The sequence below is a fragment of the Phocoena phocoena genome, chromosome 1 (genome assembly GCF_963924675.1).
Source record: "Phocoena phocoena chromosome 1, mPhoPho1.1, whole genome shotgun sequence".
NCBI lineage: Eukaryota > Metazoa > Chordata > Mammalia > Artiodactyla > Phocoenidae > Phocoena > Phocoena phocoena.
Window position 1 is genome coordinate 165133852 of NC_089219.1, and position 26697 is coordinate 165160548.

A 26697-nucleotide genomic window follows, 5' to 3' on the forward strand; every position below is an offset into this window, starting at 1 on the left:
GCCCCGCGGCGCCCCCCGGCCCGACCCCCGGGCCGCGCACCCCGAGCTGCCTCCGGGAGGGGGGGGGGAAAGGGCCCGGATCCTCCTTCTCCCCCTCCTCCTCTCCCTCCTCCTCCCCCTTTTCTCACCCCTTACCCTGACCCCTCCCCGGCCCCCCCTCACCCCGACCCTCTCCCCGGCCCCCGCCTCCCCTCCCCCGCCTCGCCCCACCGGCTTCCCACCACGGCCTCTCTCGGCGAGGAAACTCTGGCCTCCGCTTCCTCCTCCTCCGACTCGGACACCGGCGGAGCCTCCCCGCCCCCGCGGAAGAAACCCCGAGCCTCGGCGGCGGAGGGAGCAGGAGAGCCCGGGGCTTCGGCAGGCAGAGCAGGCCTCTCCCCTCCTTCCTCGTCGTCCTCGTCCTCGTCGTCGTCGTCCTCCTCCTCCTCCTCCGTGGTGGTAGTGGTGGGACTCCCCCCGGCTGCCCCTTCCGCCGCCGCTGCCGTCCCCCACCGAAGTAGCGGCCACAGCCTGGTCAGCGGCAGCATCATGCAGGCCAACGGGGCAGGAGGAGGAGGAGGAGGCGGCGGCGGCGGCGGCGGAGGAGGAGGAGGAGGAGGGGGCGGCGGGGGCCAGGGACAGACCCAGGAACTCGCCTGCCTGTCGGCCCAGAACGGGGAGTCGTCCCCCTCGTCGTCGTCGTCCGCGGGGGACCTGGCCCACGCCAATGGGCTCCTGCCTTCCGCCCCCTCCGCCGCCAGCAACAATAGCAACAGCCTGAATGTCAATAACGGGGTCCCCGGCGGGGCCGCCGCCGCAGCCTCCGCCACCGTTGCAGCTGCCTCCGCCACCACCGCCGCCTCCTCTTCCTTGGCCACCCCAGAACTGGGCAGCAGCCTCAAGAAGAAGAAGCGGCTCTCCCAATCAGATGAGGATGTCATTAGGCTAATAGGACAGCACTTGAATGGCTTAGGGCTCAAGTAAGTATCCCTTCCAGGCAGCTGGTGTGGACAGACCGAGGGACGGAAGCTGGAGGGAGGGGAGGGCGGGGGGTGGCTGGAAAGAGCTCAGGCAAAGGGAGAATTACTGTTGGGCCCAGGACACAGGAGGACGCAGCTCAGACAGGCTGACCGGGGAGGAGGAGCCCACCTGCAGGGAAATAAGGGGAAATCAATCAGCCTGACAAATTGTGTGGTTGGGGGTTGGGCAGGGGGCGTAGAAACCAAAAGAGTCACCCCTCCCCGTACACCTTCAGAGCGTAATTGTCTGTCAATAAAGACAGATGCGGGAGTGTGTCTGTGTGTGTGTGTTGGGGGAAGGGTGGATTAGAGCTGGTGGAAATAATGAACCTTGGAGGATTTGTTTTTCAAGGGTACCTCAGAGGCATCTTTGTGGGACACCTCCCCCCCGCCCCCAGCCATGACAGACAACCCAGGCAAACTACCAATCAGGAAAGACAATCACTTACAAGTGTTTATGGGAACTGAGGGGCTGGGATAATTTGGAAGGAGGCTGCTGAATAAATCTGGTGGGAATAATGGAGTAAGTTACCATGTTGATGTCATTTAAAGGCCCTTGTGTGTGTACAAGAGGCCTGCCACTAACTTGTCTGAAATCCCACTGTAATACCAAGAAGGCTACTGCCTCTGAAAAAGGGACATCTGATCTGGTGAATCATTTATTTTCAAATACAATTTAGATGACCTTGTGTACCTAAAGTAGGGTGAAGGTAGATGACCTTGGCCCCAAACCCCCGTTTTGTATACACACAAAGGAAAACCAGGGGTGGTGGAAAGTAGGATTGGTGGGAGTGCCGTGGAGCTTGATGGAGGATGAAGCAGAACCAGAGAGAATTAAGACTAGAGAACAACATGCAACAGTTTCCAGCTTCAAAGCATAGATTAAAATAAGCTCTTAGTATATTTTGGATTTATAGATTTGTTCTGGGGAGAGGGAGAAAAGAGCACTTTTTAAAAGTGACATAAGTATTTTGATTCTCAGGCAGATTATTGCACTGTTTTTTGCTGAAAAATAAATGGAGCTGAATAAGAAAGCATTGAAACATAAGCAAATATGTAAGACTGATAAAGATTCTTAGATATCAAAATATCTGATGGAAGAAGCCACATGTGGTGAATCGTTTAAGCTCTGAAAGAAATATATCGAAGGAAGATTTCACTTTGTTCCCTAAGGAAAAGCATTTCCTAAATGCTAACAGAACATATTACTGAGACAAGAAGCAAGCTGACAGCAGCAGGAGGAAATAACTCGTGACTGTTTGGAACCTACACCATAGTAAATTTTCTATTTTTAGTATAGAGAGAAAGCGAATGATTTTTTGATGCTGGATTTATTTCAGTTTTAAAGATTGACCTATTAGAATTTCTTTGCAAACATAATATCTGGATGTAAGGCTCTTACCTAATACAGGTCATCTCCATCACCTTGTATGTTAACTAACAGTTTTTATCTTTCCAAATGTAGTAACGTGGTTAGTATATAGATCATGGTTTTTCACTTTTTTTAACCTGTTGGTTAGAACACATTTTTAGAAATTTTATACTTCATTAAAGGCATTAAATGGAAAAGGAGGAAGAATTTATTTTGATTCTGGTTTCAAGAACGTTTTTGACTTGACTAGATGTAAACCTAGGTGGCAGTTTAAAAATCAAGTTTGTTTAGCCAAGCACATCAGAGCTATTTATTTCTTTTTCCTTCATCATGAGGTTAGCTTAAGAACTTTTGCAACTGTTTTCATAGACAGTAGTTTATTTGGAAGAGTAAACCCTAAAGTTGGTCAGGTCTTTTTTACACTGTATCTCTCCTGCAGCCAGACTGTTGATCTCCTCATGCAAGAGTCAGGATGTCGTTTAGAACATCCTTCTGCTACCAAATTCCGAAATCATGTCATGGAAGGAGACTGGGATAAGGTAAAGTAGGGCATATAGAGCTGTGTAACTGCTGCTAAAATTGTATATTTGATGTGCATTTTGTGACATTTCTGTTTTTCTCTTATACCAATTTTTGCAGGCAGAAAATGACCTGAATGAACTAAAGCCTTTAGTGCATTCTCCTCATGCTATTGTGGTAAGAGGCGCACTTGAAATCTCTCAAACGTTGTTGGGAATAATTGTGGTAAATACACTTTTGTTCTTAGTTTCACATTTATGCTTATTTTAGTAGGTTATTGATAACTCTAGGTTTCTGCCTCTTATAAAAGATCAGGCCTTAACTTTCAAATAATTAAACTTGTAAACTAGGATGAGTGTTGATGTTTCAAAGTTTGAGTTTTATATTTTTAAAATCATGTTTAGTAAATGTGTCCTTTGAACCTTTGAGTTTATAAATTAAGCTTTTGCTAAATTATGTTGAAAGATCTTTATGCTTTTGGTACTATTAACAGGAGTTTAATATTTATAGAATCAGGAATAAATTATACTTTTATTATTTAAAATACTGAATGTGCTGGTAAAGAAAACACGTTTGGGTGTATATATATCCATATAGCCTTAAGTAGCTGACACATTCATTATCTTTTTTTAAAACAAATCTTTGGGAATTGTAGTTGATTCAAACCAGCTCCATTGGTGTGCTCACCATTTTCCATTCTTGCATTCCAGTTGTGTGAATTGACAGTGTCCAAGTTTGTATAATAGATATCACTCTGGTGGAGGTTTAGTATGCAAATTTGACCATTGGGCTCTGCTTACTGGCCTTATTTCCTGACAAGATCAGTTTAGTAGTTTAATCTGTTAGCCTCTTTCATAAATCTTAATGAATCTTTTATACTAATAGGCTTTAATTCTTCAGTAGATGTTGGTGAGGGAGAGGAGGGGTGAGTTTTTCCTAAGTCCTTGTGATTGGAAACCATGAAGAATCAGCTGCTGGCTGCTGGCTTTTTAACTTCTAGCTGATTCATTTGTTGTCAAAAGCAGTTTCCTGTCTGGTGGGGGAGGGACAGAAGGCAAATAGGAAGTGAAGTAGGGAAATCAGCTGTTCGTTAAATATTAGTAAATGCCTGTTACATTTTGATTTTTTTTTTAATTGGGTCAAACATTAATCTTTCTGCCTTTGTGTATAGACCTAATAGACTCTCCTGTTTCAGTTTTGGGGTTTTTTTTTTTTTTAATCTTAATTACAAGAGTTTTCAAATTCTTAATATAATTGTTTACAAAAATATCCTAGAGAATGGACTTCAGGTGAATTAAAGGAGCAACCAATATGAACAAATACGGATTCAGTTAAATTGACGCTCTAGTGTTTTGTGGGGTTTTTTTTTTCCGTAAATACTAAAATTTTTAACTTATTATCAGGCATCTGATTCAATAGTAACTCATGGAATAATCAGTTCCATGGTAAATTTTTAAAATGAAAACACAGAAGTTAAACATCTATATTCAAAAGGATTGCAAATTTTCTAGTAATTAAATTTTCCCCAACCCATATGTTTGGGTTTAAAAAAATAATAATAATAATTTTTATTGGGCAGTTTTTCGTAAATTGTTAGCCCTGACAGAATGGAAGGTGACCCTAATATAAAGACAATTACAAGGCCAAAATAAGAATTGGGTTTCCTTTCCCACTGGACAAGTTAACACTGCTTATATAGTGACAGTAGAGAACTTGCCCATGGACTATTTTAAAATAAGTGTGTGATTTCTTAGAGGATCATTATCCTTTTTTAAGCTTCATCCAAATTATATCTGTAATTTAGCAGTAAAAATTATTAATTAGACACACTTTTTTCTTATTTGTTTATAGTAATTTGAGACTTCTGTATTGGATTTAGATTATAACTATCTCATTAGAAATCGTCTTTGTAGATAATAAGGAGGATCCTTTCTTTGTACAGCCTGTTCAGTCTGTAGAACATTCTAGGATCTAATAAGAGATGAAGATTAAATCTCTGGCTGAGCCTCACACCATCAAACTGTTTAGGTATTTATACACAGAAAGGGGTTCCAACTTTATCTCACTTTAAACATTAATGAATCAATTGCTTTTAAAGATTCAGGTCAGCATTTTTTCACCTAATTGTGTTTAGATTTACTCCTCTCCCCCACTCCATCTCCAGAAGATAATCTAATGTAAGCGCAAATTTGTCATAATACCTTAGAAGAAAACTATTTGGCTTTTGTTTAACATAATTATTTTAATTGTATGCCCAGACACGTTTGATAACTTAGTCTAGACTAAAATTGTATTTTCTTTTTTAAACCTGAATGTTTCTATTGACCCAATCCACTCCCCCCCTTCAACCCCCATATTTTTAAATGGTTTCTAGTCAAATGATACTAGGAATAGCAGAATTTTTTCCAGAGTTCCTGGAAGCTGAGCTTATGAATCAACATATTTTAGTTTGGGTTCAGATATTCTTAGCCATGTCTGGGGAATTTGGGTGGGTATTTGAGATCAATAACAAAACTTTTTATATATCTAAACATGTCTGATTCTTACTTTAATAGAATAGAAACATGCTTAACAAAAGTGTTCAAATATTAACTTGATCTACAAAAATTTACTAGTATATTTTAAAGTCAAATAGGGAGGAGTTTTGAAAGCCATGGTTTAAATATAATTCATTTCCACTTTCCTCTGAGTCATGATTTAATTGATATAACTTGGTTATAACCTTATCTCAGAGCTGGTCAGAACCACTGCTAAGTTAGCTAGGAGCTAACTGCCCTTGATAACCAGACTTCCTGTGTATCGTAACTTCTGAGTTTCAGAGCTTCACACTGAGTTCAGTATAATTATATGGGAGGAAACAGTAAATCCAAATATTGGGTAGGGTGATGGGGGACAACAGCAGGATTTACCACGTGCACTATCTATCTTTCAAACTATCCTACCTACTCACTTACCAATTTCAAGTTTTTATCAGATAGTAAAAGAGAAAAAATTACTGCTAGGCCCAAGGATGCTGAAAAATTATCAGAGATCAGGAATGATCTCTTACAGAGGTCTAGTTAGGAGTTGGGGAAGGATACAAAGGAGAGTTTATTATCTCAACCTGTTTTCTTTTTTTCTTCATTTAAGAAGCTCATGATCTTTAAAAAAAAAAAAAAGCAAACCATAGTAAAGCCCTGTCCCCACCTCAGCAAACTTCAGTTTTGCCTGATTCTTTAAATTTTTTCAGTACATAATTAACGTCTTTTGTGACAGATGTTCATTTTCTTGAAACTGTATTTACATTTTTGTGCTTTAAATTTGGGGAAGTAAAATATAGCTTTACTTTCTCCATCTTTATCATATGTGTCAAATACTTGAATTGAACTGATTTTTAGGAGAATAAACAGTTTCTCAACCAAATCTCTAGCTATTCTTGGCCAGTAGCTTATTAGTTGCCATGCACACTACCAGGAATTGGTATCTGTTTGAGGGTATTCTTTGTCTTAATCTGGATAAAATGACTCATAGGGAAATGTTCTTGTGCTGCTTTTATAGCATTCCCTGTATATACAGAAATATGTGTGTATATTGGCTTCTCTCAAAGTTTTACTCTGCCTTCCTCTTCTCTCCTGCCCTGCCTCTGCTCCATAGAAAGAGAGTAACATGTTCTAGTAGGCTCTTGATGGGAAAGTAAGGGGGAAATAGGAAATAGCAACTGGGGCACTGTCCCTACACACGTTGGAATGGGGAAGGTGGCGTGCATAGGACTTAATGATTGATACCCCCAAAGTTAAGACTTGCCCTGAATAAAAACAGACAGAATTTCCCCCCAGATTCCCAATTATTAAGAAAATTCAGTGAAGAAATTAAATACACATGCTGCCAATGGCATTTAAACAGAAAAATTCTGCAACTAAATGATACTCAAGTTTGATTCAAAAATCCTAGGTAAAGTGAAACTCTTAACATTATATTGATAAATGGAAGTATATGAACCCTTCATAAAGAGTTGAAGTTTTTTCAGAAGATAAAATGGTGAGAATATCCATAATAACTTTGAATATTTGATTTTTAGATTTTGTTCTATTTAGTCTTTTGTTTTTGGTTTTTGTCACCTGATGGACTTTAAAGTATTTTTTTTATTTGACATCTAGAGTTTAACTGTAGGTTACACGTGCCAGTAACGTGTTTTCAGGGCATCTCGGTAACCTATTTCCGAAACATTCATTAGTAAATCTAACTTTACGTGTAAAATTTGGTAAGTGTCATTTTTCTAGAGTTATAGGAGCTTACCTCATAGTTTGAAATTTTTTCTTTTGTTCTTTAGCTATCGATTTAAGATTCGATTATTACCAAACATAAGCAATGTATCTTGTAAAAGATGTATTTAAATGTATGCCTAACTTACATGGGAGGGTTTGTTTGGTTTACTTTCTCTAGAAACGATTTTTGTAAGCTTGTAGGTTATGCCTGCTTCCCCAATACTCCCTAAAAGAAAATCTTACAGAGCAGTTCGTTATACTCTTAATTTTGTGAATAAACGATAATTTCTCCACACCATTTTTGACAGCAGTTTAATTTTAATGTCTTTTAAAGTAAGCATCTTAAGAAGAAAAGGCTGTCACTTGGGGTTTTCTTTTGAATGCATTTGAAATCTTTACCTCTATGTTCCTTGGAATCTCTAAGTATGACTAACATTTCCTGTCTACTAAATTTTCTACCTGCATCAGTTGACTTGCTCAAGTGCCACAAGCAGCAGATTTGATAAATGAGTCCCTCCAAGCAGTGGTCTTTAATTAGGTTTAAGGTTTAAAAGAAATTGCAAGCTTAATATTCGTAAAAGCTCTTTTGTCTAGCAAAAAGCTGCTAAAACTGTGATGATCATTTTCAAGTCAAAAGTAAAGTAACAGAGTAAAGGAACATTAAAAGTATTAAAGCTGTACACATTTCAGAAAAAAGCTAAATGTGAAAGGGCTTCACAATAAGCTGGAAATGGTTTGTCCTTTTGGGGGAAAAGAGTTGATAATAATTGTGCTTCATAGTGAAATGCATCAAGATAGTTACCAATACACAAAGACCTTTGAGTTCAACCTTCGATTGTTCAACCTTCGATGGCATCCCTTTATTGCCACCTAGAGACAGTGAGTCCATCAAGCTCATGCTTGTCCACTTTAGTCATAGGAAACTCAGTACTTTGCACACCAGCCTCTAATCCAGTTGCTGGACACCTTTTCTTACCTTTGATAAGCCAAAATATGACACTTTGTAACTTTGACCCACTGGCTCCAGTTCTGCTTTCTGGTCTACTTAGTCCTTCTTTCACATTGTGGCTTTTAAGTAATTCCTCCATTAACTGGTTTTTCTGCTGTCTTTTTAAAACTTGTTGCATGAAACCCCCCAACAGCCATCATAGAAGTCAGACTTTTTAAAAAGCAAATTTAGAATACTTGGAATAGTTCTAACTTTTCACACAAGAAGTAAAATTCTAGGTGAATGTTTTGAGGGCAGAATTAATTTTCTCCTGTGTTGATGCCTTGGTCACTAATGATCTTTTCTAATTTGAGATTATTTGTTCAAAGCAGACTTTTATTAATATGTGAAATGGAGCAATAGGGTCACATTTAATCTGCTGTGACCCTATTAAATCAAAATATTTTGAGTCTTTTTAAAGCTTTATAACAATTATTTTTAAAGGGCATAGTAGAATGGTTTCTACTGTTCTGTTTAGGCACAAACATTTTCTGAAACTTCCATCAACTTTTTTCCCCTGACTGCTGCTTTCTGTCATGTCAGAGGATGAAGTTTTTGCTGCTGCAGCAGAAGTACCTGGAATACCTGGAGGATGGCAAGGTCCTGGAGGCACTTCAAGTTCTACGCTGTGAATTGACGCCACTGAAATACAATACAGAGCGCATTCATGTTCTTAGTGGGTAAGAAAGCTCAGTTCTTAGCTCCAGGTTGAGGAAGGAGCTATTTTTATCAAGGTTACCATTCCAGAGTTGCATTTCTTTTAATATTTTCCCAAGATGTGAGTATTGCTAAATTCTTGGGTAATATTTGTCTGGGTAATTTCACTTATGTGTGTACAAACTATTTTTGTCATCCTAGGAAGCTTTCCATATTGAAATAGAGAGATGCTTAAGTGGGTGAAGGGAGAAGAAATATGTATTAACAGTGAAATGCCATTTCATGATCTTCTATAAAAGCCCTGTGGCATAATCTTCTATTAAAAAAAAAGCAATAAAGTTTCTAGTGTTGATGCATACAGACATTTTTTTTTTAACATATACTTGTCATGTACCAGGTCCTCGCTAAGCGTTTCATAGACACAATCTCATTTTATCCTCGTGTCGATCCCTTCAATGTTAGAGTGCCCAAACCCTTGGTTTTGGACCTCCCTCCCTTCTCTGTCTACACACGCTTCCTAGGTGATTTCATTCTATACTATGCCTTCACATACCATCTACATGCCAGTGGCTCTTAAACTTACCCTCTCATCTGAACTCCCAGTGTATATGTACCTGATAGCCTACTTGACAGTCTCCATTTGGATGTCTAAAAGGTATCTCAAAGTTACGTGTTGAGAACAGAAATGCTTAATTCCCATTGTCCCTCCACCCACCCAGCCCGCACAAACCTGCTCCTCCTCTCGTTTTCCTCATCTTAGTAAATGGTGAGACCTTCTACCCACTTCTTCCAACAAAACACTTAAACCTCATCCTTGCATTTTTATCTTTTAACTGTGACAAGAATTGTTCACGTAAGGAAATGGCCCAGAAATGACAAGATGTCGAATTGACATGGTTTCTTCCTCTTAGTCCAGTGTCCTTTGAGTTATACCACATGACTTCCCATAAACAGACACGCGTTTGAAACCTTCGGGTATAATGTGTATTTTCAAAAGGGAGCAGAGCAACCATGGGTAACTTTTGGAAAATTCTAAAAGTAAACAATTTTTCGTAAAATTGATAATAACTCCCCAAAAGTTATTTTGGAAGCCAAATTTTTGCATTGTCCAACTTCTTTTGTAGGGTTTTGTGAGTGTAATTACTTACATATTAAAAAGTAAGTTCTCATCAGCTAAGGCACTATATATTTACTTAGTAAACAGCAAGAGAACAAGTAGTTCTGCTGTTGGGTAAGAGGCTATTACATTATTTAGATGCTAAATGTAATATGCTAAATGCAATATGCAGTTAAGAAAAGGAGGTGGTGATACTCAAGTTAACTGAGAGGTTTCGATACTTACATGATCATTTATCAAGCTCTACCTATATACTGGGTAGTAGACCAAGTACTTCATATACTCCATCTTATTTAATCCTCACTACCCTACTTAATACCCTTGTTACAAATGAGAAGAACAGATTGTCTGAGACCAGAGTACCAGGCGAAATAGCAGGAGAATTACTTGCTAGGTCTAATCTCCAGGTTTGAATAATTCTTTCACTTCTTTTACTTTTAAAGCCTGTTCTTCTGAGAAGAGCCAGAACCAGGTCAGGGTCACACTTCCAGCAGGGGGCCCTCATGTATTCTCCAGAATCCATGAATTTAGCATTTATGCCTCCTTCGGCACATATAGTGAGTAATAAAACAGTTCCCAAATATTCTGCTTTGGGATCTCAGTACCTTTCACAAGATGACACAAGGATGATTATCCAATTATACCATTTCTTGAGTGGCATTTATGAAAAACTTTTGAAGGTACGTTGTTTTTGTTTAGTTAACTGAGTATGAATATCTTGGAAGGTTTTTTTTGGTTTTTTTTTTTAGTTTCGTTTTGTTTCTTGAGGAGCAGTTAGGTTAGCATACTGGTTAAGAGAAAGTTCTGCAGCTACAGTGCCTGGGTTCATTTCCTGCTGTGCTGCTTAACCCTAAGCTAGTTACTTAAGCTTTCTGTGTCTTGGTTTCCTCATGTATAAAAATAGAATAATAGTGTTTACTTCATACAGGATTGTTATGAACATAAAACGAACTAATGTATGTTGAGTGCTTAGTTAAGAACAGAGCCTGGCACCCAATAAGAGCTACATATGTATAATGATACATAACAGTAAATATAAGGAGGCATTTTGTTAATAGATAGCATAACAATATCTACTGTTCTATTATTGTTATATTCAGGTGCCAGGTTGTATTAATGAATTGGGTCCACTGTAGAAATTTCTTCTTGATTTATATTTCTTAGTAAGAACTAGATATCCAAAGTATAATCAGTATTTTTCAGTTATGTTTAATTCAGAGAAAAGGGTTTGATATTTGCTGCTTTCTCTTGTCATATTTTTAGGTATCTGATGTGTAGCCATGCAGAAGACCTACGTGCAAAAGCGGAATGGGAAGGCAAAGGAACAGCTTCACGATCCAAACTGTTGGACAAACTTCAGAGTAAGAGTCTTGATTTTTGATGTTTCTGTATTTTCTCTTAGAAATGATACTACGAATCAATTAGGAAGACTTGTGTCTAGACATACTCTTATCAAGTGGTTATGTAAGAGGAGTGAGGGGGAATCCATTAAGAGGATTTTTTTTGATAGGTCTTTATTTTTTTTTAAACACCTTAATTGGCGTATAATTGCTTTACATTGTTATGTTAGTTTCTGCTTTTTAACAAAGTGAATCAGCTATAGGTATACTTATATCCCCATATCCCCTCTCTCTTGCGTCTCCCTCCCACCCTAGGTGGTCACAAAGCACCGAGCTGATCTCCCTGTGCTATGCGGCTGCTTCCCACTAGCTATCTATTTTACGTTTGGTAGTGTATATATGTCAGTGTAAGAGGCCCTTTAAACCAGAGACTTCAAATTCCGCCATGGAGCCTAAGAAGCTAACTTCAGGAGTCAGTGACAGGATGCTGGTCCCAGAGCAAGTCTCCTTTCATTTCTTTTATGTAGTGATGCTCCGCTTAAGATTCTGTTTGGGGGAGAAATGCTGTGGTTAGAGAAAAAAACATGTAAACCACAGCTTTAAGCCACAAGTGTTTTAGATAGAGGGAGACCTCGTTTTATTGCTCTTCACTTTATTGCGCTTCGCAGATAACTGCTTTTTACAAATTAAAGGTTTGTGGCAACCCTGAGTTGTCAAATGATAGTTAGCATTTTTTAGCAATAAAGTATTTTTTAATTAAGGCTTGTACATTGTTTTTAGACATAATGCTGTTTCACACTTAACACACTACAATGTAGTGTAAACACAGCTTTTATATGCCCTGGGAAACCAAAAAGATATTTGTAACTCGCTTTGTTGTGATGTTCCCTTTACTGTGGTGGTCTAGAACTGAACCCACAGTATCTCCGAGGTATGCCTGTTTTTTGTTGATTTCAACAGTAAGGCACAGATTTCTTTAGGTAAAATGTTTTACCCTCCTTCCAAATATTTTATATAACTTCCAAATTAGAGTAGGGGTTTCATTTTTGCCACATCTTTATAATGAAAGACCCTCTTTCCCTCTCTGGTTATACCATATTCTGTGTTTTCATGTTGAGGTGGGAGTGGAGATCCTAAGAATCAGAAGACCATGTGGTTGTGGAGGTGTAAGCCTTGAAGGATTGGACTAGATTGGTATCTATAATCAAAACTCCAGTTATATTCCCTGAATTTTCACACTATCCTTGGCATTAGAAGCAATTTGATGGGACCTGGAACTTGTTCCAGCATTTTGGCCCGCTCTTCGTTAAGTGGGTATTTTTCCTACACTTGTAGTGATGCTTCATCTCCCTCTGGGACACAGTTATCTCTAGAATTTCTTTTCGTCATCACTGCCCTTTTATTTTTTGCTGAGTTGTTGTTGTTGTTGGGTTTTGTTGTTGTTCTAGGGGATCCACATGCAAATTAAAGCCCTCCTGCCCAAGTGTATTCCATTCTAGTGGCAACCTAGCTGTAGGTGCTGACAGATATTCATGAAGCTTACATGTTATATCGCCCAGAGCTGCTCTATTCAAGGGCATGGTATTATTACAGTAAGGGCAGGTACAGCAGAAGATGAGTCAGATGTCCTAAATAAAAGTAAACTGTTTTGTTTTTTTAATTTTAATTTTTATTTCTCTTTTTTAAAATATCTTCTATTAAAGCCTATTTACCACCATCAGTGATGCTTCCTCCACGGCGTTTACAAACTCTCCTGCGGCAGGCGGTGGAACTACAAAGGGATCGGTGCCTATATCACAATACGAAACTTGATAATAATCTAGATTCTGTGTCTCTGCTTATAGATCATGTTTGTAGTAGGTAAGAGAAAAACTTCTTACATTCTAAAGTAGGCTAACCTTTTATGGTCTCACTTATGAACTTTATTAAAATGTTTTTTTAGAGTTTTATCCTGTCACCATAAAACAATTCATGTTTGCTTTAGCATTCACAAGTACAGCTAGAACTCTTGAAGTTGACAATTAAAGAGAAATTTGTATATGTCTATATAGGAAACCAGTCCTTGAGAACCGAAGCTGCAAAGCCTGTTTTGCCTTTATTTGCCTGTGGGTTTGGTTGGTCATTTTCTATATCTGGCCATTTTTTTAAGAATTTGTAAGTGATATTGTATAAGAATGCCAGTGATTGAAGTGTTTACTGTCCTTGGATGCCAGAGATCACTTAGTGATTTTTTTTTTTCCTGGACATTATGGCTGTTTTAACTATAGCCCAGATTATTTTCTGCTCGTAAAGGTCACGGAAATACTTTTTTCATAATGAAAGTTTTGCTTTTTAGTTGAAAGTGACCTTTCAACTAGACATGTTTAGAGCAACAGGTATTAACTTTCTGGTTTGGGTTTTATCATACCTACCCATCTACATAATTTAACTTTGAAGAATTTGGGCTTCACTTTCGATGTTAGGAGTGTTTTGAGTAAAAAAGTCCCTACTATTTGAACAATGATCTCCAAAGTTTCAGCAGAGCTTTAATTTTTAAGATACTGAAAAACAAATTGTGAAATCTTTCAAACTCCAGGAAGAAAATTATTCGGGTCTGGTGAACCAGACATAACAGCTGCAGTGCACATGCTCAGTTTCTTTTATCAAATATCCTCAGAGAACTACTGAAAATAACATGCATAGGAAGAACAAAAATGTATGAGAGCTTTGGAAAAACAAGGAATTTCTGAATAACCATAAAACTCATATATGTGTGCATACATGCACTACGATTTAAGATCATCTTTTACTTGGGCATAAACTACTTTCAAATGTAGTTGGATTCTCACTTCACCCTCCCCCATTGCAATTTAAAAACTAGTGATAATTGAACTATTGGCCATAAATTACTTAGGTCTTAGTCATCTTAAAGTATTGGATAATTACGTGGTGTACTTAAAGAAAGTGATTAGAGATCTTTTTTCCTTTATCCCTTGTTATTCTTTAACATTGTTCTCTGATTTGCTTAAGAGAATTTTTAACTCTTTTCGTTTAAGTTGAATGGAGGTAGGAGGAGATAATAGATTAAAAGGCTATCTGGTTTCATATTTTATAGCTCCTTTAGGGAATTTGAGATCAATGTTAAAATTAAGGCGATTGTGAACCCGAATTTTTTTTGGTTCATGAATTTATTGGTGGTGGAATACATTGAAAGGTATATATAGTAGACTTCATGGTTCAAGACGTGTCAGTAAGCTGAGAGCTTGCCTTCCTGTTTGGAAACTGCAATGTTACGAGCACATGACCTGCATTTTTCTTAAGTGCTTTAATTTCTATACCAGTACCTGTGAAAGTAAATGATGGACAGTATTTAGTCTGACTTTTTCCAACCCTCAGGTCGGGGATCAAACTCCTATAAACCTGCACAGAAAGCACTGTGAAGTGTTACATAAGAATGAAAGAGTTCTTGCTCCTCAGAAATAACCATTGACGATTGGAAGGTCTTCCCTATAATCTTCTAAAAACAAAACAAAACTTTGATTCTGTGCTCTTCCTGGTTATTACTGCCCATGCCCCCCTCCCCCCCGCTGTAGAGCTAACTTGTTAAAATAGTTGCCTTCCTTACTACTTCTTCACCCTTCAGATTTCTGTAGTATTAGGGTTTACGCAGCCAACACAATACCAGAACTGTTCCTAATGTTGGTAAAGAACAACATCTTTATTAAATCCAATGGCTACTTTGCAACCTACATCTTAGCATTTCTATAGCATTTGACTGCTTTGCCTGTGAAGCTTTTCCTTTTTCCAGACTCGGTTTTACTCCTGGCTACTCCTCCAGGAAAGAGGCTCCTCCTCTTTCCCTGTCCCTTTAATAAGTTTGTGTTCCAGAACTATGTTTCTTCTCTCACCCTACTCTTCCTGTTTAGGTTATACTTACATGATTCTAATGACCCCTAGGTCTGGGCTAGAGCTACAGAACTATCTCCTAAGCCTTAGACCTTAATACGACAATGTGGATATTACTCAAGTACCGTAAGTGCAACATCTCAAACAAGAATTTCCCTCTCCTCTCACTTAACCCTGCAAAGTCTGTTTTTCCTATTGAATTCCCTCTCTCAGTGAAAGGCTTCCATCTACCCAGTTTCTCCAAGGAGTCAGCCTTGACTTTTCACTCTGGGGAGACGCTAAGTGGGGAGATAGATGTCAGGCACTAACTAAGTCAGTATATATAGTCTTTAGAGTGAGTTGTGCCCTTTATTGCTGAACTGGGAAAATAGAACCTAAATTTTATGTAATTGCTGGTGTTCCTGACTCATCTGAACGTCTTCAAAATAAAAGTTGATATTTTTTATTGTTTGTTTTATTCCCTTTTAGAAACTACATTTTAGCACTGAAACTAGAAAACTGTATTTTCGGAATTAAATCTTAGCATTTAAATCTAAATACCAGCCTTCTTTAATCTCTGGAGAATAAAGAATTGATTATGAAAATATGAACTGTAACTTTTTTTTATCTTGATCAGCACTGAAGAAATTTCATTAGATTGTATATTATTTATATTTTTCACAATTCATGCATACATATTTTTGGTGAAATTTGATCAGTAAGGGACAGGAATTTTCTTGTTAAATAATTCTGTGGGATTTTTTTCCACCAGCAAATGGTGGAAGAATGCTTCCACAGATAGCTGCTTATAAGTATTATTTTTTAGTAAAGGATCATAAAATATTTATAGAGTGTTAAGATTTATAAAATGTTAAGGTTTAAAACGCTTGATTAAAATGCTACTTTTTTTTTCAGTTTGATTTGGGAAGGTACTGATATTTTTAACAAATCTTAAAATTTTAAATTTACTTGAAAACAAAGACATGTAAACTCTATCACTTTATATACTCTAAAATTAGCCTTTTAATAAACTAGGGGTTGTCAATCAGTCTTTTAAAAAGATTATTTAAGTAATAATAAAATAATGACAATTTAAATACCACCTTGACATTCAGATACAACTGACTGTCAATAATCTGGTTGCCTTGCACCCTGTAATTTTGATTATGAATCATTCCTTCCTTAAGAACATTTTGCTGGTCTGATTTTAGATATATCTTCATTCATGATCGACTTTAGCCATTTGAATTATTGTGTATTTTATACCTAGATATAAAGTGTTTCTCACTGAATAAATATTGACTATTACCCATAGGAGGGGGAAAATCATTTTTGATTTAGAAGTACTTATTTGATTGAAATTTTATCCAGCAGTGTCTTGAAAAATACGATTTGAAAAATGATATTTGGAAAGAAAACTGACCCTGGAGTCAGCCATAGGTTTAAATCCTAGTTCAATTATTTATCAGTTTGATATCTGTTAAGTTACTTGCTCTCCTTGAGCCTCCTGAAAATGGGGCTATTACTTGCCTTGCAAGGTAGTTTTGAGAATTAACGCTACTGTGTGTAAAGCATGTAGCGCAGTCCTTGGCATCTAGTAGGTGCTTAATAAATGTAAACTGGAATTGACTGTGTTTCAGTTCAGATATAGACTAATATTTTAATATTAAAGCAATTTATAGTTAGACAGTCTAAACGTTTAAAGCAGTCTCCAAGTAGCCAACTGCTAAGGTACACATACATTACCACGTGTGCCAGATAAAGAATGTTAATTTAATTTACATATTGCCAGTCAGGCTGGTGAATTGACAGAATATGTTTTTAAATTATAGATTGGTTGGGGGAAAAAAATAGAGAAGACCATTTTTTTAAAACAGACTTAGAAGTTACCCATTAATGTTTAAGTAACTTTTTTACAATACAGATCTGTACTGTCCCAACAGTAGCCATTAATTACATGTAGCCATTTAAATGTAAAGGAAAAGTCATTCAAATTAAAATTAAATGAAAAAAATCTAAGTTCCTCAAGTGTGCTAGCCACCTTTCAAGTGCTCAGTAGCCACATACAGGTAGGGTTATCAGATTGGACAGTACAGTTATATAACGTTGATATTATCACAGAAAGCTCTATTGGACAGTCCTGATGTAGAAACTGGAAAAGGACAGAATGGTTTTTAAAAGTGAGTGCTTAATGAGAATAGTCATTCTTAGGATAACTTTATCCTCTTGAACTTAGGAAAGTTAATCATAGAATTCTTTACCCTTAATGTATAAAAACTGCAACTTACAAAGTACTGGCTAAGCGTCAGACTCAGTTTAAATGCTTTACATTCATTATCTCATCCTTGGAAAAGGAATTCTATAACACAAGTACCCTTGTCTGTCTTTATTTTATGGCTGGAAAAATTGAGATTTAGAGAGATTAAGTAAGTTCCCAGAATCACAGCTAGTAAGTGGCCAGGATTTGAACCTAAGTCTCTCAGACTCTACTGCTCCCATTCTTAAGGCTTTACTCTTGACCACTACAGCCTCTACCATGTATTGCTCTTCTCCTGTGCTGTCCCCAAAGTAATACTAGTAATCACTTTTGAATAGCTGTTACATTCCAGCAACTTCAGATGTGTTTCTCATCCTTATAGGAACCCTAAGAACCTTGTTACGTATATATTCATCTCATTTTATAGATGCGAGAACTGAGACTCAGAGGAGTTAAATGACTTGGCAAAGATACTAAAGCTTGTGACCCAAAATTGTCTGGCTACAGTGCCTGTTCTGTTATGCCAAGTTGCTTTTATATAAATGAAAATGTACATTATTTCTTCTAGAACAGCCTGATGCCAGCCCACTTATACAGACAAACATGAAGCCCTGGTTGTTAATTTTTATTTATATGAACTGACTTAATCAGACCAAAAATTCTCTTTAATCTTGAGGGCGGGGGGAAAGGATAAATTGTAAATTGAAGCAGACTTTAGGTTACTGATTTCCCCTGAGATTGCCTTGACTAATGTTATAATATTTTCTTTTTCAATATAACCAATATAAATGTGATTCTTAGGATTTACAAATGCATTCATATCTTATTTTGAAAGTGTTTGGTCTTCAAAGAAGTTTCATCAGTTGTTTAACCTTTTTCATTATTATTACTCTTCATCTATTTTAAAAGAATAATTATTTGTGGACTTATTTGTTTTAGGAGGCAGTTCCCCTGTTATACTCAGCAGATACTTACGGAGCATTGTAATGAAGTGTGGTTCTGTAAATTCTCTAACGATGGCACTAAACTAGCAACAGGATCAAAAGATACGACAGTTATCATATGGCAAGTTGATCCGGTATGTACTCCAGTATGAGTGTTTAGATTGCAAAAAGTAGTTTTTAATCTAATTGATTGAGTACATAATTTTAAAGTATGTGTATATAAGTAGCATTCTTTTCCAAGAGCATTTTTTGTCATCTTTGTCATGTCTTATCTCTTTCTATGTTGTTTAGGTAATGTATACAGATTAATATTATCAAAATTGTTGAGCGTTATGTGCTAGGATTGTACTTGGTCTGTGCGTGCATTATCTAGTTTTATCCTCTGAATAACGCTGTGAGATTCTAATACCTCCTGTTTTCCGATGAGGAAACCTAGATAAAAGTTAAATGCCCAGGCCCTCACAGCTTATATTTATAAGCAGAGTTAGACTTAAATCCAGGAATACTTTTACTCCAAACCTACTGCTCTTAATGTCTCTGCCAGTTTATCTTTGTTAATGCTTGATTTACAAATTAATACAATGTCCATTCTGTCACAGGTTAGAAAAGACTTGTTACATTTTGCCTTCTGAAACCCTTCATTATCTTCTGTAATTTGTGGAACCTCTGTTAAACACCCCCGCATTTCTTCCCCCCGCCCCACAGTGATACATACGAAAAGTATTGTATTCTGGATTTAAAATTCTAAGTTCTCTCTAAAATTAGATTTGTCTTTGTTTATAACCAGGTGACCCACAGATTTGTAGAAATAAGTCTTTCCATTTCTTTCAGCCAATTAAACATTTATCGAGCAATCAGGGAAGTACATGACTTCAAATAGGTTAAGGAGATGTATTTGGTATAGGAGTCATTCACCTAAAATCAGAAATTATAAATAATCTTATTTTAAAATTTAGAATTAGAATATGATATTAGCCCACAATAAAGTTTTGAACTCCTATGTTGAAAAAATAGAGAAAGGGAGCCATAAAAGGCAATATTTTAAAAAGAAGAGAATCAAATTTGAGAGCATACATCAATTCTTGTGTACCTGCACTATGCTATGAATGAAGAAAGGTAAATAAGATCTACCCTTTGCCTTAAATCAGGCATTCTTTCCCTTTCATTGTACCATGTACTCCTCTGGCAGTCTGAACCCTGTGGACCCCCTCCTCAGAATAATGTTTTTAAATGCATAAACCAAAACACATAGGAAGCCCAAGTATATATAATATATTAATTACAAAGGAAACCCAATTATATTGAAATATAGTTATCAAAATAGTACAGATACAGTATAGTAATAATGCTGCTTTTTTATTAACATATTAAGTAACAAATTCTAGCAGCAGATCTGATAGCTATAAGAATTTTGAATTAGTGACAAGCATAAATAATATTTTGAGATATCTGCAACAACTATAATATGATGTGAAAATATTTGAGATTTCCATTATTAACAGTCACCTAATATGACCTAATATAATACTTGATACTACCTTGCTTGTTAACTGCCTGCATTCAAGATTGAAGGAAATACTGAACTTCAGTCTGTGGTTAGTGAAAATAAAGGTGTGCATTTTCAAGTACAAGGACTGCTGCTTCTATCCCTGGATGACTCCTTTAGATCTCAGGTTAAGAACCTCTGTGAAAGGAATGCACAGTTTAGAAAGGGAAATTAAATACATTGAAATAAGAATCATACAGTATGTGTAAAGTATTGTGAAAGCACCAAGTAGCTTCACAGGTTAGGAGTACCTCATTTGAGGCTTGCTGTGTATAGCACAGGTGGAGACAGGAAAAGGAAGAGAGGGACCTTCCCTTCCTTTCTCCCCACCCCCAAGTAAGAGAATAGGATGACTAAGGCAAAGCATGGGAAACATGACTAGAAAAATAGGTTGGGATCCAGTCATAGCCTTTGAATACTATTATGAGGAGCATTTTTGTTCAGTAGTTATTTGCAAGATGTCTGAAAAGAAAGCAACAATATCAAAACTTTTTTTATTATGTTTTTTCTTCTAGCAGCAGTGTGTAAGAGTCCCTTTTGTTTAGCAAGTATTTATTGAGCACCTGCTGTGTGCCAGGCCTTTCGATAGAAGTCACACTGGGCTCCTGATAATATAGTGTACTGGAACTGGAAAGCAAGGGAAAGTTAAGACAAGTTAAGTCTTGGGTGAAGGAGAAGTAAATAATTATTTAGGCAAAACCAGTTATACCTGGTCCTTGTGTGAAAGGTAATGTGGCTGGACATTTGGGCAAAGAGATTTTATAGACTAGGAGATGAGGTTAATGAAGTAAGTAGCAACCAGATCGAGGAGGATCTTGCACACTAAGGAGTTCAGACTTTTATGCCAGTGTTTCCCAAAGTGTTTCTGTGAGAATACTACTTAAGCAAGATGTTAATAGGTGTTATATGTAAAGGGCTTTTATGGCCAGATTAGCTTGGGAAATGCAGAGTTAATGCTTACATTCATAGACTTTGGTATCATGATATTTTATTCTGTGAAATACTATTTGAAAAACCTCTTAAGAAAATTGGTGCTCTTTTGGAATATGTGTTTTGTGTGTGTACTTTTAATGGATAGAAAAAAGAATGTATAGAGAACCTTAAGATTTCAATTGATGTGATTCCAATGCCTAGTTTCCTTTAACAGGTTTTCTTACCTTTCCCCCAAAAAGGAATTTTACCCATTCCCCTGCCCAAAATCCAGGCAAAGTTAAGTGGGTTCCATGAGCACAGTATTACCACTTGGAATATCTTACTATAGAGATATTGTACTTCGGAAGATACAATATTAATATTCTCATTTGTTTTCAACTTCTTCTTTTACAGCGGTCCCCAACCTTTTAGGCACCAGGGACCGGTTTCGTGGAAGACAGTTTTTCCACGGGGTGGGGGCAGTGGGGGGGGGAAGGTGGTTCAGGCGGTGATGCAAGCAATGGGGAGCGACGGGGAGTGACAGGGAGCGGCAGGTGAAGCTTTGCTGGCTCACCCGCCGCTCGCCTCCTGCTGTGCGGCCCAGTTCCTAACACGCTGCAGACCGGTGTCGGTCCGGGGGTTGGGGACCCCTGTTTTACAGTGTTGTATTTTTTAATTAATGTGCATGAAACAGTTTTTGGTATTTTTTTTATTGGAGTGTAATCGCTTTGCCATGTTGTGTTAGTTTCTCCTGTACAACGAAGTGAATCAGCTATATGTATACATATATCCCCTTCCTCTTGGACCTCTCTCCCATCCCCTCCCCCCATCCCACCCATCTAGGTCATCATGGAGCACCAAGCTGAGCTCCCTGTGCTATACTGCAGGTTCCCGCTAGCTATCTGTTCTACACATGGTAGTGTATTTATGTCAAACATAATCTCCCAATTCATCCCACCCTCTCCTTCCCCACTGTGTCCACACGTCCATTCTCTACGTCTGCGTCTCTCTTCCTGCCCTGGAAATAGGTTCGTCTGTACTATTTTTCTAGATTTCACATATATGTGTTAATATACAATATTCGTTTTTCTCTTTCTGACTTACTTCACTTCGTATGACAGACTCTAGGTCCAGCCCATTTCTACAAATGATCCAATTTCAGTCCTTTTTATGGCTGAGTAATATTCCATTTTATACGTACCACATCTTTATCCATTCATCTGTTGATGGACATTTAGTTTTTGAGTTAAATACTTCTGTAGTAGTATTGTTTGTCATTAGTTTAGAAGCAAATCTTTGTGTAGATCTAAAGCACCACTATGAATGAAAGTTTGTTCCTAGAAGATCTTGAACTAGTCCAAAAGACTTGACTTGCTTATTAAATTATGCAAGCCACTTTGACCTAATGATACTGTGATCAAATACTCCATGCCTATTGTCATCTTCCCGAAGAAGAATCAGAAGTAATTACATTGTGAACTGTTGAGTTTTGTCAAACAGATTCCCAGTCTTGTTTTAGCAGGCTAGTTCCAGACCCATTTCTAACTGCTTGTGGGTCATCACCATTGGAATTTCCCCCAGGCTCAAAACTGGTCTCCGTAAGTCTTTAGTCTAGCCAAATTCCTGCTTCCTCTATTCACTGTCCGGATCCATCCTTATCCCCTAAAACAGAAATTTAGAGGTTGTCCTTGAACATTTCTTGTCTCATCCTGTCATGTCAGTTTTACGTCCCATGTATATTTTGATCTGACCTCTTTCAGTCCTGACCATGTTAGTTTAGGGCCTCATTTTTTTGTCTTAACTATATGGCTGCTGTGCTGGCTCATTTGGGGTGTCCTTATCCTGTGTCTCTTCGTTCTGATTCATCTTCCACACTGTTGTATGAGTTCTGTTCCTAAAACCAAGTATATTATATATTCCCAAGCTTAAAAATCATAAGTGGCTCTTCACTCACAGGATAAAATTTAACACTTTAGCCTAAAATAATGGTGTCAGGTTTTCCAGTCTTGTCACTTGCCACTTCAGTGTTTGCACTATATATAGTTCATCCTGTAAAGCTTCAGAGTCGGGCACCTCAGGTTCAAATCCCTGGTGGTACCTGGTATCAACAAAGGCAAGTTTGTAACCTATCTGAATCTTCAGCTCCTTCCCTGAAATACGGGGGAGGAGAATTAATACTTAACCTTATAGATTTATGAGGTTTAAATGAGATATTTTTTGTGGATAGTGCTATTACTGGTCAGCACTAAATAAGTGATAGCTCTGCTGGTGGGAATGTAAAACGGTTCAAACACTTGGAAGACAGTTTGGCAGCTCCTCAAAATGTTTAGCACAGCATTGGCATATAACCCAGCAATTCTACTCCTACATATAGACCCAAGAGAAAAAGATAGGTCTGCACAAAAACTCATACATAGTTCTAGCAACATTATTCATAATAGCCAAAAAATAGAAACAATCCAGATGTTGCAAAATACGGTGTAGTCGTAAAATGGAATATTATTCAGCAACTAAAAGGCATAAAATACTGTTATATTCCACAACGTGGATGAACCCTGAAAACATCATGCTAAGTGAAAGAAGCCAATTACAAAAGACTTAGATGTTGTATGATTTCATTTATATGGAATGTCCAGAACAGACAAATCCATAGAGTAAGTCGGGTTGCCAGCGCTGGAGGGAGGGAGAATGGGGAATAACTGCTAATGAGTATGGGGGTTCTTTTTGGGGTGATGAAAATGTTATCAAGTTAGATAGTAGTGATGGTTGCACAATCTGTGAATATACTAAAAGCCACTGAATCATATACTTTAAAAAGGGTGAATTTTATGGTAAGTTATATCTCACTAAAACTGTCTTAAAAAGGAGGGGATTAGCTTCTATTATACCTGTTTTCAGTTTCCTTGAAAGTCTCATAAGGACAAGGTCTGTGTCATCTTTATTTCCATCTAGAATACAATGCCCTTGTGTGTAGTAGACGCTTAACAGGTACTGCAGCATGAACGAGTCTTTATGAAGCAAGCTGTTAGAGCTTCAGTTGGGGGGGAAATTGGTGAAATCTGTGGAAATGTCCTCAGATTAAATTATATTATCAAAGTTCATCTTTGCAGCTGTTTAAGTTCTTGGGACTTTAGGAATTGGAGTTAACTAAGTTGTCTTGTTTTCCCTCCTAGGATACACACCTGCTAAAACTGCTTAAAACTTTAGAAGGACATGCTTACGGTGTTTCTTATATTGCATGGAGTCCAGATGACAACTATCTTGTTGCTTGTGGCCCGGATGACTGCTCTGAGCTTTGGCTTTGGAATGTACAAGTGAGCAAATTTCATCCTTGGTTTAGTCTTTAAAGTATAGTCATACTGCATGTATTCATTATAACTTTATTCATGATCTGTAGACCAGCATCATTCAACCTAAATTACCATGATGTATCTCTTGTAAAAGATAATTCGTCAAATGGAACCCAGGTGTCCAGATTTATACTGAATTTAAATATTATGTTGAGCATAGTAGCATTTTTGAAAGAATGATCAGGTGCTTTTAGGGATGCTGTACTTCGCAGTGTATAATTTGTACTACTTACTGTAGCACGTTGTACCTCAAAAAAGACTTTACAGTTGTTGTACAGTTGCACAGTGGTACACGAAACGTACCTTTCAAGTGGGAAAATAGCGACATTATACCAAATTTTCCATTCTGATGGCAATTGCACCGTCTCCTTGCTTATATTTAATGTTCCAATCTCGTTTAGTAAATTTAAATTATGTTTTCAGTACTTATTATTAAGGGTTTTATTACGGTTTCTAAATGAAAACTTGAACACTTTATCTAGGGTCCCATTTTAGAAAAACTCAGTGCTGAGTTCACTCCATTATCTACGGACTCTATTTGGAAACCTTGTAGTTATCATTTAAAATTATTTTTGGGCTTCCCTGGTGGCGCAGTGGTTGAGAGTCCGCCTGCCGATGTGAGGAACACGGGTTCGTGCCCCGGTCTGGGAAGATCCCACATGCTGGAGCGGCTGGGCCCGTAAGCCATGGCCGCTGAGCCTGCGCATACGGAGCCTGTGCTCCGCAACGGGAGAGGCCACAACAGTGAGAGGCCTGCGTACCGCAAAAAAAAATGTGTGTGTATGTGTGTGTGTGTGTATATATATATATATATATATATATATATATATATATATATACACATACACATAATTATTTTTTAAACTTCTATAAGGTGACTGGTTAGGTGATTTTGTGGGGGGGGTTGTTTTGGGTTTGTTTGTTTTTTTTAATAATGTTTCTTTTCTTGTTTCTTTTTGGTTGTTTTTTGTTTTTTTTTGCCGCGCTGCGCGGCATGCGGGATCTTAGTTCCCCGACCAGGGATCGAACCCCTGCCCCCTGCAGTGGAAGCACTGAATCTTGACCACTGGACCACCAGGGAAGTCCCGTTCTTTGGTTTTTTAACCTCTAGGCAGGTGAATAGTTCAGGCTGTGGGTTTGGGTGTAGAAGTGTAAGTTGATAGGATATGGTTTTGAGTTTGAGGACCTATAAGTAAGTTGATTTTTACCAAGAGAGTGAAGCTAGAGCTCCATAGAAATGACTCATACAATAAGATGGTATAGAGGACAGATGAATACTAAGATGTACCTGAAGATGATGTGCCATAAATCTAATTCTACAGTAAGATTTCTATTTCAACCCAGCTTTTTATTAAGAAAATTTCCAAACACTGAGAAAGGTTGAAGGATGAGTACGGTGATGACAGTGATGACCTGTATTCCGGCCACCCTAGATTCAACAGATGTTACTAACATTTTGTCACACATTGTGTGTACATACCTACATGCATGCATACAAATGTACGTGCTTATATATATATATATATCCATACCCAAAACATCTGGAAGTAAATTAAGATGATATTTTACTCCTTAATACTTAAGCACGTATCTCCTGAAAAATAACATTCTCCTACATAATCAAATGCCATTATCTTATCTAAGGACATTAACTTTAATTCTCTCATGTCTAATATTCATTTCATAATTTAAAAATCCTCAGTTGTTCCCAAAATGTCTTTATGCCATTTTTATCAAACCAGTGTTGAATCAGTGTTGTATTTCTGATTGGGCTCGGGGGGTGGCAAAGCAGAGAATAGATTGGATGGCTTCCCAATGAAACAGGCTTGAAGTGAATCTGACCTAAAAGAATTTTTTTTTCCATTAAAGTTGTTTTTCCCCCCTCAAAGGGAGGAGAGGTACATAGTCATAATCCTATAATAGAGACTCAATTTATAGTGCCTGTGTAGTCTTCCTTTGAGTCAATTTTGAATTTCTGGACAGTTCAACTATGTTCTAGCTTAACTGTTTTACTGTGCATTACGTTACATAGACTTGTTCTAAAAGAGTGGTTCTTTTAAGTCAGTTTTCAAATTGCTCCTTTGTGTTTTTAGGTAGATTCCTAATTACAGGTTTCCCCTGCTACCTGAAAAGTAGAGTATTCCTGTGAAATGTTTCATAAGCTGAAATGGCGTAAAGCAGCGGTCCCCAACCTTTTTGGCACCAGGGACCGATTTCGTGGAAGACAGTTTTTCCACGGACGGGGCAGGGGAGGGTGGCGGGTAGGGGAAGGGGATGGTTCAGGCGCTAACGCTAGTGATGGAGAGCCTAGTGATGGGGAGCGGCAGATGAAGCTTCCCTCGCTCACCCGCCGCTCACCTCCTGCTGTGCGACCCGGTTCCTAACAGGCCAGGGGCCGGTACTTGTGCGCAGCCCGGGGGTTGGGGACCCCTGGTGTAAAGTGAAGAAGCAGTTACCTTAGGACACATCTTACTAATGGATGCACAAAAGAAATCAAGATAAAGCACAGATGCTCACATAGTTCAAAGCCATGGCAGCTTGATGCTGAGATGCTGAGCGCAGTTCCTGGGAAGGAGCTTAGCGATGCCA

The 26697-nt window shown here is 38.0% G+C and overlaps 1 protein-coding gene across 2 annotated transcripts in view; it reads left to right on the plus strand.

The window, feature by feature from the left end:
- Positions 1-231: 231 nt before the first annotated feature.
- WDR26 (WD repeat domain 26) overlaps positions 232-26697 on the plus strand; it is a 38894-nt gene continuing 12428 nt past the window's right edge. The window contains exons 1-8 of one of the 2 annotated variants that reach the window (XM_065880466.1): positions 232-959; positions 2810-2909; positions 3010-3114; positions 8665-8801; positions 11159-11256; positions 12939-13095; positions 18296-18434; positions 23932-24072. In XM_065880466.1, coding sequence (XP_065736538.1) covers positions 529-959; positions 2810-2909; positions 3010-3114; positions 8665-8801; positions 11159-11256; positions 12939-13095; positions 18296-18434; positions 23932-24072 — 1308 coding nt within the window. In that variant the 5' untranslated portion in view covers positions 232-528. The remainder of the gene's footprint in view (positions 960-2809; positions 2910-3009; positions 3115-8664; positions 8802-11158; positions 11257-12938; positions 13096-18295; positions 18435-23931; positions 24073-26697) is intronic. The other variant, XM_065880458.1, reaches the window with a different exon arrangement.